This window comes from Oculina patagonica, chromosome 10 (genome assembly GCF_052425735.1).
Source record: "Oculina patagonica isolate OP01 chromosome 10, crgOcupat, whole genome shotgun sequence".
Classification (NCBI taxonomy): Eukaryota; Metazoa; Cnidaria; class Anthozoa; order Scleractinia; family Oculinidae; genus Oculina; species Oculina patagonica.
In genome coordinates, this window is record NC_135767.1 from 16225073 (window position 1) to 16237506 (window position 12434).

The 12434-nt window shown below is 38.4% G+C and overlaps 1 protein-coding gene across 1 annotated transcript in view; it reads left to right on the top strand.

Annotated features, from left to right (window-relative positions):
• LOC144628958 (uncharacterized) overlaps nt 1-12434 on the top strand; it is a 74003-nt gene that overhangs the window by 31401 nt on the left and 30168 nt on the right. The window contains exons 12-16 of the mRNA XM_078487083.1: nt 1649-1843; nt 3055-3246; nt 5682-5870; nt 6928-7173; nt 7677-7868. Coding sequence (XP_078343209.1) covers nt 1649-1843; nt 3055-3246; nt 5682-5870; nt 6928-7173; nt 7677-7868 — 1014 coding nt within the window. The remainder of the gene's footprint in view (nt 1-1648; nt 1844-3054; nt 3247-5681; nt 5871-6927; nt 7174-7676; nt 7869-12434) is intronic.

Below are 12434 nucleotides of genomic sequence, written 5' to 3' on the forward strand. Positions count from 1 at the left end.
TTTACATAACGAAATGATGAAAGATTATGAATGTCATCTTTTATTGGGTAGATTGTACTTAACGGCGGTGGTATATCCTCTGAAGTGACAAATTGGTAAAACATGATTTTGTGGCAGAGTTTGCGGATAGATTAGAGGACAGCATACTGTGATCTTAGCAAGTCATGATGCTCTAAATGAGCAAATTGAAATTTTATTCCTTCTACATCTTTCTAAAAGCGCTTTTTTAAAATTCCGCTTCTGTTATGACACACTACAGTATTCCTAGTTTACCTCTCTTCAGTGGTAGGTCATGAAGTTATGTATTTGCACTGAATTCTCTGATGATTATTATATTCCACGCTTTAGTAGTGAGAACAATGCATTTTCAAAAAGAACACGATTGTTTATGAATATTATTGTGATTACTCGCAGTTGCAGAAATATTCAAATCTGTATGAAAATTAGCCCATGGACTTCCTACAATCTATATAAACGTATAAAGCTTTAGTGTTGCTGTTGTTAATTGGTTAAAATTCCTCCTTAAGAGTTCTAACATTTTTCTTTTTTTTAGAAATCAAAAGAAACAGGGATAATTTTCAGAGCTCATACGCCACTTTTAAGTGGCGTATGGGCTCTTTAAGTGTGGGTTCTTTAAGTGGCGTATTGTTCACATCCGTGCCACACGCGAACACGTGAAATTACGTGCACGCGCTAATATTTTTATCCAGTCGTAAATATCTCTAAAAGTTATTGATGTCAGTCTTTGCTCTTTGTGTATAAGCTTTAAAAAAATGCATAATGATAAACCTAAGGTGTCCCCGCGACCTTAAGGGCGCTTAGTCTCGTGCTGAACATGGTTACATTTTATATTTTGCATTTGTATAATTTCCTGGGGTGAATTCAATTCTGATTGGTCGACAGCTAGGATTATGATGAAATATTCACCGCCCTAGGCGGTGAATATAGCATCTGAAGGTTTGGCTACTAAGCCATGCCACCTTTGCCATCCAGGGTAGTGAACATGGTGGCATTTGCTGAATGATTTTTTTTTCTCTTTTAAAAGAAATCCCTTCAAGTCCTGGATATTTAAAACTTAGGGAAATTTGCAAATTAACCTCTAAGGATTTTGGACCGAAAATATTTTCAAGTGATGGTTTTCAGGGCGTTAGAATTGATCGTAAACATGGCGGTTTTGAAGATCGCACGCAGCCATTAGAAACTCAGTCAGATCGACGGACAAAACATTATTTTGTTCTCTTCTCACCGGTGCTTGTCATTTCGAGAGGATTCACACAATTGCTCAGAAGTCACCAACGATTAAGCAAAGGTACCACTTATCTTTCTTATTCGTAGTGTTGGTTTTGTTCCGTTTTATTGCTTAAATTAAACTTGAGTGCAAACTACGATTTTAAACGATGAATTAAACTGGTTTACACGTATGCAAGCGAGCATTTGTGTTTGTCGTTTTCGTGTTTTCTTTTGTCATTTTGCAGTTCTTGATATTCCCCTCTGAAAATTATACTAAAACAATTATTCGCCTCAGGCTCGGTGATTATTGTTGAATAATCACCTCGACTTCGTCTCCGGGATTGTTCAACAATAATCACTTCGCCTTCAGCGAATAATTGTTAAATATAATTATTTTGCTTTTATGGTTTTCTTTCAGTTGTTCGTTGCCTGCCTAAGCTATATGCTCCAGCCGGAGGCACCTTGCAGTGTAACAAAGGAAATCAATATGGATCAGAATGTTCATTCGCCTGTCACGATGGACACACAATGGCAGGCTCTTTACGCAGAGTTTGTGAGAAGAATTCAACTTCATCCGTTGGCTTCTGGACAGGAAATGAGACAAAATGTGAATGTGCGTAAAATTATAATGTTATAGGACGCTATTTACATATCCCATTTATTATTTAAGGATGAACAAAAAACCTTTATCTGAGTGCTACTAGCTAGGTCTCCGCATGAAAAAAATATATATATTGCAAAAAGAAAACTGTTACTCCGAAAGCCACGAGGAAACTGCTGGAACTATAACTTGGGTTTTCTTTTCAAGAGTAAAATATTCTTGACTTCAGTGTTATTTAGGGGAAAAGAGTTTGCTTGATAAATGAAGAGGTTTTCGTAACAAAACTTTTGTTGTATCCAGTGGGCAATGTTATTGAGGAAGGTAACACGTTGGACGCTGAACCGTCGGTGTTCAAACCTCATCCGGTCAACTGTGTTATGCTCTTGGGCAAGGCACTTAACTCTTACAGTGTTCCTCTCCATCTTGTATACAGCTATTTCAATAAACGTTGTCGGGTCAAAGCTAAAACCTAAAAGGCAAGACCGTATGGCATTTTGGGTATTTACCGCAAATTTACATATATGCTTCATTAAATGCACAAATTTGTATTTTGCACGTGAAGAATTTACAAGTTTGTTTTTCATTTCAGGAAGCCTTTCTGTAGCTTTACTTTCACTGTCGCTTGGCTGTAAGTTTTGAAAATTCTTCTTTAATTCAGTGTGGCTAAAAGCACCTTGTTTCTCATGGTTGAAGAAAAAGAAAACGCGCAAATTCGCGTTTGTCATGACACTATATAATTTATTATTCAGCACGTGCAGTTACTCTCTTCTTCTACCCATACTGCCTTTCAGTCTTGTCTTTAAGCTTTGATCCGGACAACGTTAACTGAAATAACTGTATGAGATTAAATGGGTACCAGAGAGATCGTCAGAGAGAACTAACAAAATACTAGGGGGGCAACCTGCGACGGACTTACATCCTATCCAGGAAGAATGAGCTTAGGCAGTAAGAGGACCACTAGACTCGTGAAGAGTCGACGTAATGTTATCATTCACTTAATCCCACGGTATATTTTTTAATTGTTTCGAGCCTACCGAATAAATATTAACGAATTTTGTAAGGAATTTTGCAATGTAGTATGTAAGGGCCGCTGTACCGTCTCTCGAACGAATATCTCAGAAAAGCATGATTTAGCTTGTTATTACATTCTCCTATTGGACAACACTTATAAATAATAAGTATGATAGGTATGTAATGACGTTTGTTGTAAACGGTCCTTGCAGTGGTCAAGTGTGCTCGTCTTGTCCCTCCTCCTCACAGTGTACAGTCCGGTTGTGGTGGCAATCTCATGCATAACGTTTTCGGCGACAAATGTCTTTTATACTGCCATCTTGGCTACCGGCTGGTAAATGGATCAACTGAGCGAAACTGTCAAGCGAATGGCACCTGGTCTGGAGAAGAACCATACTGCCAAGGTAATGATCCATTAATGTGCGATTTTTACCTCACAAACTTAAATGAAGTCCTTCGTCTTTTGGGAACATATTGATTTGCCCTCCGTCAGCATTTAAGCAGTCTTCCCTTAATCGGATCGATCCTAAAATTGCACCAATCGCGATCCAAATTTCATATGTTAACCCTCGGACGTACAAGCAAACTCATACCCCCACCATCGTACAAGGGGGGGGGGGGGGGAGGGTTGGATGGAACCCCTCCCCGGAGTTTTCGTTATATTATGGCGTAGCGAAAATATTTTGCACTGAGAAGAAAGCCCTTAGCTTACTCTACAAGATGACATAATTTTAATTGGCTGTGACGTCACATGACGTCATAAGGGCCGCCATCTTGGATTCGCCATCTTGGATTTCAACATTTTCTTAGAAGGTTACAAAATAACGGAAATTGATGCAAAATGAAGCCAGAATGCTTATGGAATGAAGAAATAAACAAATTTTGCACTTCTGTTTAAAAAACTGGAAAAAAATCAAGAAAAAAATTAAATTTTTGTCAAGACCTGCTTGTATTTATGACGTTGTCATGGCAACGTCAAATACCATGGAGACATGGTTGACATATTAAAATTTCCGCAAAGGATGAATGAACAGCTACTGAAAGTTTCAGCATTGTAGAGTAAATCGCTTTTTCAAAATTTGGGAAAAACCTTATGGGGGGGGGTGGCATCCACCCCCCCCCCCCTCTTGTACGTCCGAGTGTTAAAAAGCTGTCACCAATACGGTTCATCATTCGCACGCGATTTCTTTGTCTGCACAATCTTTAATCCACCAACATTTGATACAGTTTATTAAACAATATTTTTTTTATTTCTCTCTTTGTGTTTTTTGGTTATTTTAAATTATTAACGGAAATCTGAAATAAAATTAAATATTTGAAATTATAATATAGATAGGAGTCTGCACGCGCTCTGATTGGCTAAAAAACTACACACTCGCCTAAAGGCTCGTGTGTATAACGAGAAAATACAAGTGACTCGTGGGATATTCCATAGTATACCACTCGAAAGCGTTGCATAGAAAATAAGAAAAATTTATGTTTTATTGTTTTTCGTAAGCTTTTCTCGACTTCTTTGCGTCTCGTCGGCTATAACCACTCGTATACAACAAGGGCGAATGGAATATTTGTTTGATTAAAACCTACTGGATATTTCATTTTGATGTACACGAAGTAATAGTATGAGGAGGCGGGAAAATTGTCGCGCGGTGTTCACTTCACTTCATGAGTTAAATGAAACACGCAAGGAAAGCAAGCGAGAGAATTTTCTTTCGAAGATTTTCCTCGGCAATCTCCTCTTAAATCGGCTATTCATGCTTGAAAATTGTGACAACAATTAAGGTTTACTGGAAGATCCAAAGCAATAGCTTTTCTGGAAATTACATGCCTTGTGCAAGTCGAAAGAAGCGACCTACATACTACAATATTATGTGTGGGTTCTTTAACGTACCCCCGCTGACCATGACATTAAAGATTCAGGGTACGGTCCTACGGTTGATGTTCCTTATAAGGGAAGACTACAATCCCGGACGAAACCTGTTGAGACAAACGCATTTCACAGATTTTCGCGAACGTCTTGACTGGTAAGCTTGTTAAAAACATGTTATCCCCCTCTCCCCCAACTCAATGTTGTTTTACGGGGTTTGCAATTCACCAGGCTTTGTTTTCATAACACGACAACATTGACAACTTTGACAACTTTGAAATAGGGGAGCGGGGATTGACAAACATGAGCTGCAGTACCAAAATTGGTGAAAATTAGCAAAGTGTCTCAACCCTTTTGGCCGGGATTGTAGAATATCTAACGATATGCAGATGTCATAGCAGAAGCAGCATATTCTCCTAGGTTATTAAAAGACCTGAGTGTTAGTGCAGTGCGGGGCTCGACCCCGAGCCCTATCCGATCACTGTAAATCACAGCAATTACATAGATTTGTACAAAACACAAATAGAAAAACAGCAAAAAAGAAACATTTTCCTACCAGAATTGACAAAAATGGTAAAATACGGTGGTTATTTTTCGATATTGAACGTCCGCCATTTTGAACATCCTCGCCATGTTGTGACGTTACTGCACATGTGCAATTTTTAAATGAACTTTCGTGTGTGTGTAGTTCACGGGAACATAAACAAATAATACGGATGAATAAATTTAACAAACGTGTATTACGGCCGAGTTAAAGCCTTATTTATTTGAAGTGATGTGACACAGCTGAAAGATCAACTGAGATGCTGTTGAAAGTAAAGATCAACATAGAATTTTTGGGGTCTGAAATGCTTTAGGTATTAAAACCAATCTGAAGATTCATGGCAGTGCCTAAGTAAACAAGTTATGATAATTTCGAACAAACAACGCCGTTAGCATATTTATCATTTTTCGTATTGCTTTTCCTTTTTGAAGTTGTCCACTGCAAATCGCTACAAGCTCCAATGAAGGGTAACATGACACCGCATTCTTGCAAAGCCACTCCGGAATACGACACTACGTGTCATTTCTCATGCCACAAAGGCTACAGATTACATGGAGAGCCAATAGCGACTTGCCTAAGTAACGGACGGTGGTCAACGAACACCACGGTTATCTGTAAAGGTAGGTAAATAAAAATAAATAAATAAATAACTTACCTTTTTTTAGACCGGTGATGATTAAAGCTATAAGCTTGTAGGGCCGTTTATTCCCGATCGAATTGGAATTAATATATTTATTTTATTTGGAAGTGTTGGTTTTTGTGGAGGGAGGAAAACCGGAGAACCCGAGGAAAAACCCTCGGAGCAAAGACGAGAACCAACAACAAACTAAACCCACGTATGAAGCCGAGTCTCTGCTCCCCAGCTCTTAAAGTGTTACAATCATTTCCATATTTTGTTCATATTTTGTTATAAGCATTCTATCGTTTTGTATATTGGCAACGTCAAATATCATGGACACTTGGTTGACATATCAAAATTTCTGCAAGGAATAAATGAACAGCTACTGAAAGTTTCAGCATTGTAGAGTAAATCCCCTTTTTAAATATTTAGGAAAAACCTTACGAGGGATGGCATCCCCCCCTCCTCCCCCCCCCCCCTCCTCTTGTACGACCAAAAGTTATAATTTACGATACATTTTAGTTCTTTAATAAGCTAAAGGGAATTTCGTCTTTCATATGAAATCATTGCGATGGAGTATGGCAAAAACAATTCGCGCTGTTATAGAGCGGTTTTCACTTGAGTGTCGAAAGTAGTTTGTGTTTGCTTTGGTTTTGCATTGCTACGCTTAGTGATTGGCTTAAATATCTCGCGCCACTTTCTCAACCAATCAGAACTAAAACCAAAACCAATCGTGACTCTCGCGCACTTGTTTTCCCGCGCTTCGTACCGGCTACATGTATTTGCTTCGAGTTTTGATTGGCTCACTGGATTGTCTGTGTACTTTGTGATTGGCCGGAGTAATTACTTTGGTTTTGGTTTTACGTCGCTCAATTGAAAACTGCTCTACATTACGTAATTGACCTTTTCTTTCTTTTTATTTGCTACCCACGAATTGACGTTCTTTTTGTATTCTGGCCAGAATTTCAGGACGTAAAATGTTAACCTACCAAAATAAACCCGTTGTTAAACCCTTTCTGTCTTAGTCAGCTTCTTTGATGTCTTATTGATATCTGCAGACGTTGAAAGCCCTTCGTTCGGTGTGACTTGCCCTAGTGATATTAAACAGTACGCAGACAAGTCCAAGAACTATACAACGGTAAAGTGGCCTTCCGTTGTGGCCACTGACAACTCTGGCTTCGTTTCGAATATGGCGTTCAGTGGTGTAAAGAACATATACTACAAAGGGAAACATGAAATTGTTTACAACGCCAGTGATGAAGCAGGAAATTACAAAGTCTGCAAATTTGACGTTACAATCGAGGGTAGGTTTTTTTTCTACAGTTGTTTGTTTGTTTGCAACTGCCAAGACCAAGCGTAAACCCTATTAAGACCGGGGCGGGGGGCTTTTGAGGCCCGCACTGACTTTGAACGCTTATAAATTGCAACAATTATTTTCACCGCTTTACGGGTTTTAAGCACAGTTTTATTGATTTTGAGTACTTTGCAATAATTTTGGGTGGTTTTCTAGCGTTTTGAAAAATTTTGAAATCGAAGATGGCGGATCCAAGATGACGGCTGTTTTGACATCATGATGTTAGTGTCACGTGATGTGACGTCGCCATCCCACGTGACGTATACTTAAAAATAGATGTTCTGACATACTATACATCCTATGATTGGTAATCATTGTGATTACCTAGATATTCTGGAAGTTACATAGGGGGGCTTTTATAGCCCCCCCCCCCCCCCCCCCCTCCCGGTCTTAGAAGGTCCAAAAAAAGCCCGGTCTGAATAGGTTTGTCGTGTTTTCTGTTTTGTTCCATAGTTTTAAGATGCCAAAAATTGCTCCCTCCGCTGAACGGCTTTCTAGTGGGCGACTGTGATAACAGCTATGGTTACACATGTAGAATGAGCTGTAATGATGGATACAACTTGCTCGGAGCTGAGAACCTCACCTGTCTTCACAAGCCTGGCCACGTTAGAGGATACTGGGACAAAACTGTTCCAGTCTGTAAAAGTAAGTTAATTAATTAGGAATGGCTATTAATCTTTGTGTTCGGACTCGTCCGCCGTGGTCTATTTTCAAAACATTGTAGGACGACAAAGACATGAGATAACTGGGAACGAGTCAGATCGTTACCATCAAACTTGCCCTGCTCGTATTGTTCTAATCGATGCGTTTTAGTATTCCGGGTAGGCCTGTCTGATTGTGCTCAGCAACTTTTGAGCACATCTTTCCAGCAACGTTTCTCCCTTTCTAGACCGAAGGTTTTTGAAGATTGTCCTAGTGTTGTTTGAAGGCCATACGATCGCTTCCGAGCATTTTTCGATCTTTGCCGAAGATTAACAAAATTTGACGAAGATTTCCGAGGGAGTTCAGAAGATGCTTCAACTTTCGGATTATTCAGCATTTAAAACTCGTCACGTAACATGACTTCAAATTCTCTACTATCGGTTTTTCGAGCAACATTTAAAAAACACCTCTACCTCTCGTACCCGGGTCAAGTGTCTTTTGTAGACGCTTAACCGCTTCGTTCCCTTCCCCCGACGAGATAATTCTTTCCCATTTCCGTGGCAACCGTCGACTAATCATAGCGCGCACAGTTAGGATAACCGCTGATTATTGCAGGCTCTGTCACCCCTGGTGGGTACGAGGTTCGGACGATCGGTATTTTGCCAAATGGCGTGATATTTTTACGTCTTTTTCTTAGAGTAGTCAGCTTGCTGTTTAAACTTAAGGACACGGACAAGAAGAGGTATTGTTTTCAGTAAGTTTGAGCGAAGTTTTAAAGCGAGGGGGGATTTTGGGGGGCGAAATTTTGCGTAGTTGTTGAATCAGCCATGGTTGCTCGAGTGCACCCTTGTCATTATTTAAAAAGGATCATTCGTCACTGATGATTTTTTATACGGTGGATGACACAATCGCTAGACTACGCTGTGACTATGCTACTACAGATAGACCAGGTGGACAACAATAAAGAAGAAAGGTACCTTTTAATTGCGGTTTATTCGTGTTTACTACTTCACTCGAAATGATAACTTTAGCTTGGGCTCCCTATGGTTTTCCGTTTGTAGTTTGTCGTCATTTGTGCATTTCGCTAATATATAGATTTAGGCAAGCCTAAAAGCGGAGCTCCCCCTTTATTTAATTTTCACTGGAGCTTACAATGTTTTCATTCTAGTGAATAAGCGGCCAAAGTACTAATGTTTATGGCGGTTTATAGGTGCAAGACAAATTTAAATAGCTCACGGTTAAACTGAATGTCAGCAGTACGACAAAAATAATAATCTTAAAGCGGGGCAAAATCATTACTCATGGCACGAAAAATTACTTTAGATTACAGTAAATTATTTGCTTTCTAGCAATAGAAAATAGTTTCGCGATCCTGTTATAGTTTCGCAGCAGTTTAGTAGACTCCACAATATCTATTACATTAATATGGGATATATTCAACGTACGTTACAGAGTCTGTCGGATTAGCTCAATCGGTAAGGTGCCAGTCTGCGGATCGGCAGGTCGTGAGTTCAAATCCCAGAGGATTTTTTTTTTTTTTTTTTTTTTTTACCCGTAGCAATAAAATGGTTTGTTTATTATATTAACCCGATTTAGCTTTCGAATGCTCCTTCATGTACGATGCTGGCTTTACAGATAGACACGAAAGTCATCGATCGATTATGGCTCTCAATGTCCGCTTTTTTTGCGGTCGATTACTTTCTACACGTAATTTTCAGCCACATTTTGTTTCATTGCTTCTTGTTTTTCTTTTCAAACCTCTTTAAATTTTAAAGGCCGCCTTTATTTGGCCGCCTTTATACGGCCGTCTTGCTTCACTCCTTCTACCATCAAACTATGGCCGCCATGTTGCGCGACTCCGTATGTACGCCGTACGCACCCGCGAACCATGCCGCTATCCATGTTGACCATGAAAACATATTTTGATATTGTTCCTTCTTTCATAGTTATGGTGCTACGCTTAGGAGCTCTGCTATAATTTTCACGCCACTTCAGTAAACTTCACCGATTCTCAGACTCCATTTACGATTTAAACTGCTTTGTTTGTCTGTCATTTTTTGCAAAAACAAAATACTATTTGCCGTCATTAAAAAAAAGAGATTCTTTGATTGAAAATGGTCAAATTAATTATCTCAATCGGTTGTGCAATACGTAGACGACCAAACAACGCATTTCATTCAGTTTCTTTTTTTGCACTGTTTAACAGAATTCTGCTGGGAATCAACCCAGAAATTATTAATTTGTTAAACTCGAGAAACTGTTTTTCAGAGAAATAGGTTTAACATTTTTTATTTCATGTTTTTCATAATTTTTTCCATTCTTATATACAATTATTAAGTTCAAAACAAACAAATAAAGAAAAAGAAATGAAAGAGGGCAAAATATAGATAACTATTTTGATGCCCTTGATTTAATTACAAAATAGATAGGGATAAAAAAAGTAAACTAAACATAGGAGAGAAAGAATCATGAATTAGTACTGAGCAAAATAAAACTGGTAAAGTGTTTTTTCTTTATTTTTTTTTTAAAAAGTTTTCTAGTGGGAATGTTACATATAAATAGAGGAAGGTCATTCCAAAAATAGCATCCAATAACAGTGGGGCAAACTTTTATTGTATTTATTCTGGAGAAACCGGGATTTAAGTGTTGTAAAGATGCACCTCGAGTATAATAATTATGTTGCTCAGATACCAGATATATGGTGTATAGGATAACACCCGACAAGCAGAGTTTCTTTCAAGATTTTCAAAACATTTGTCGAGGTAGAATTTTTATCGGAAAGCAGAAATCAATTTATAATTTTTGAGTGACGATACCTTCTAACTTTGAGCAACTTGTACGCCACCGTAAACAATCCGACTGAAAATCGATCAATACAGCTGTACTAAAGAGAGTTAAAAACTCATTAATAATTCATAAAGAAAATACAAAGGAAAATAATGTTTAATGAGTGTCTTTATATCTGATAAAGACACGGCTAAACTTTACGTCCAATTTTCTAGGCCAAAATAACCCCAAATCTAAATATTAGTGCAAGAATGAGTTGATCTACATCGGAAGATTTTTAAGCCGTTCAATAAAATCGCAGTACGTGTTTTATCAAGTCTAAAACACTCGGCTGCGCCTCGTGTTTTAAACTTGATAAAACACTGCTGCTCATTTATTAAACATTACATAAAAGTTTTAAATGAGATAAGTTTCATCGAAATCGGAGTAATCATAGCAACATAATGACGTCACCACCCATTTTACACGAGACCGATTTTCTTGAAAAAGGCTTCTAGATCTTGAAATTGACATAGTTTTCTCACGGTCTGCGAAATGCACGCGGCTTGAGACAATGGAGACAGATAATGAGGCAGCGACCCGATGTAGGGCGAAAAACAGCGCAATATTTACCTGAGTTAGAGCTTTAAATTGGCTGTCTTAGAATGTTTCAATTATTTTGAAAATCGGACATTTCATTATATACTTATTCTTCTTTTTGATAGCCAAGTTTTTAAAAAAAAATTATATTGAGCGCTTTTTATTTTGCGATCATTTAGTAAGCGAAGGCCCTTTTTCGATAAAAGCGAAATGACACTTCATACCAGTTCATATTCAAGCCGATGATTCAAGAAATCAAATGAAACGATTTCTCTGAGATTTTCTCCCAAGGTAATTAGATAGTACAAGATTTACTGAAGGCCAAAATGTTACTTGATCAGGCCTTGTGAACGTTTTCTCCATAATGTTTTAAGACTGCTTTGTTTTTGTTGTATTTTAGCACCTGAAAACTTCATCCACAATTTTTCAAATTCGGCAGACCTTGAGAAAACTATGCCAAGTCCAAGATCTAGAAGCCTTTTTTTAAATTATCCCTCTATTACAAGAAAATCAGTCTCGTGTAAAATGGGTGGTGACGTCATTAGGTTATGGTTACTCCGATTTCGATGAAACTTATGTCATTCGAAACTTTCATCTTTCTTTAGTGCAGCTGTACTGCTCGTTTTTAGTCGGATTGTTTACGGTGGCGTACAAGTTGCTCAAAATTAAAAGGTATCGTCACTCAAAATTCCGATCGAGCCACCTTAAATAGCAAAATGCATTCTTCACCCTTGCTAACCCGTCGATCGTCTCAACATTGAAATTGAATGCGCGCGTATACAAACAAAGAATTTACGACACAGTATTTCCAGGTTTCTTTACCAAACAAATTAAAGTAGCAAAACAACGTTATTTGTCGGCCAAGGTCGGTCCACATAGGCAAAAACTGTACCCTCCGTCTTGAGCACGGCCCTCGGCGCTCAAGACCTCGGATACAGTTTTTGCCTATGCGGACCTCCTGGCCGGCAAATAATATATATATTCACATGTGAAGATATCGATTTCAAAACGTTTTCTGACAAGTTTGCCCTGTATCAATGCTGAATGAGCCACAGTTAATCGATATTAAGTCAAAACATCTTCGGATCTCTCTCGGCAATTTACGGAAATCTCCGTAAATCTTAGGAAAAGTTCTGAATATGTTCGGAACCGTTCGTGCGACCCTCGGACAACATTTTGAAAGTCTTCCAAAATCTTCGGATA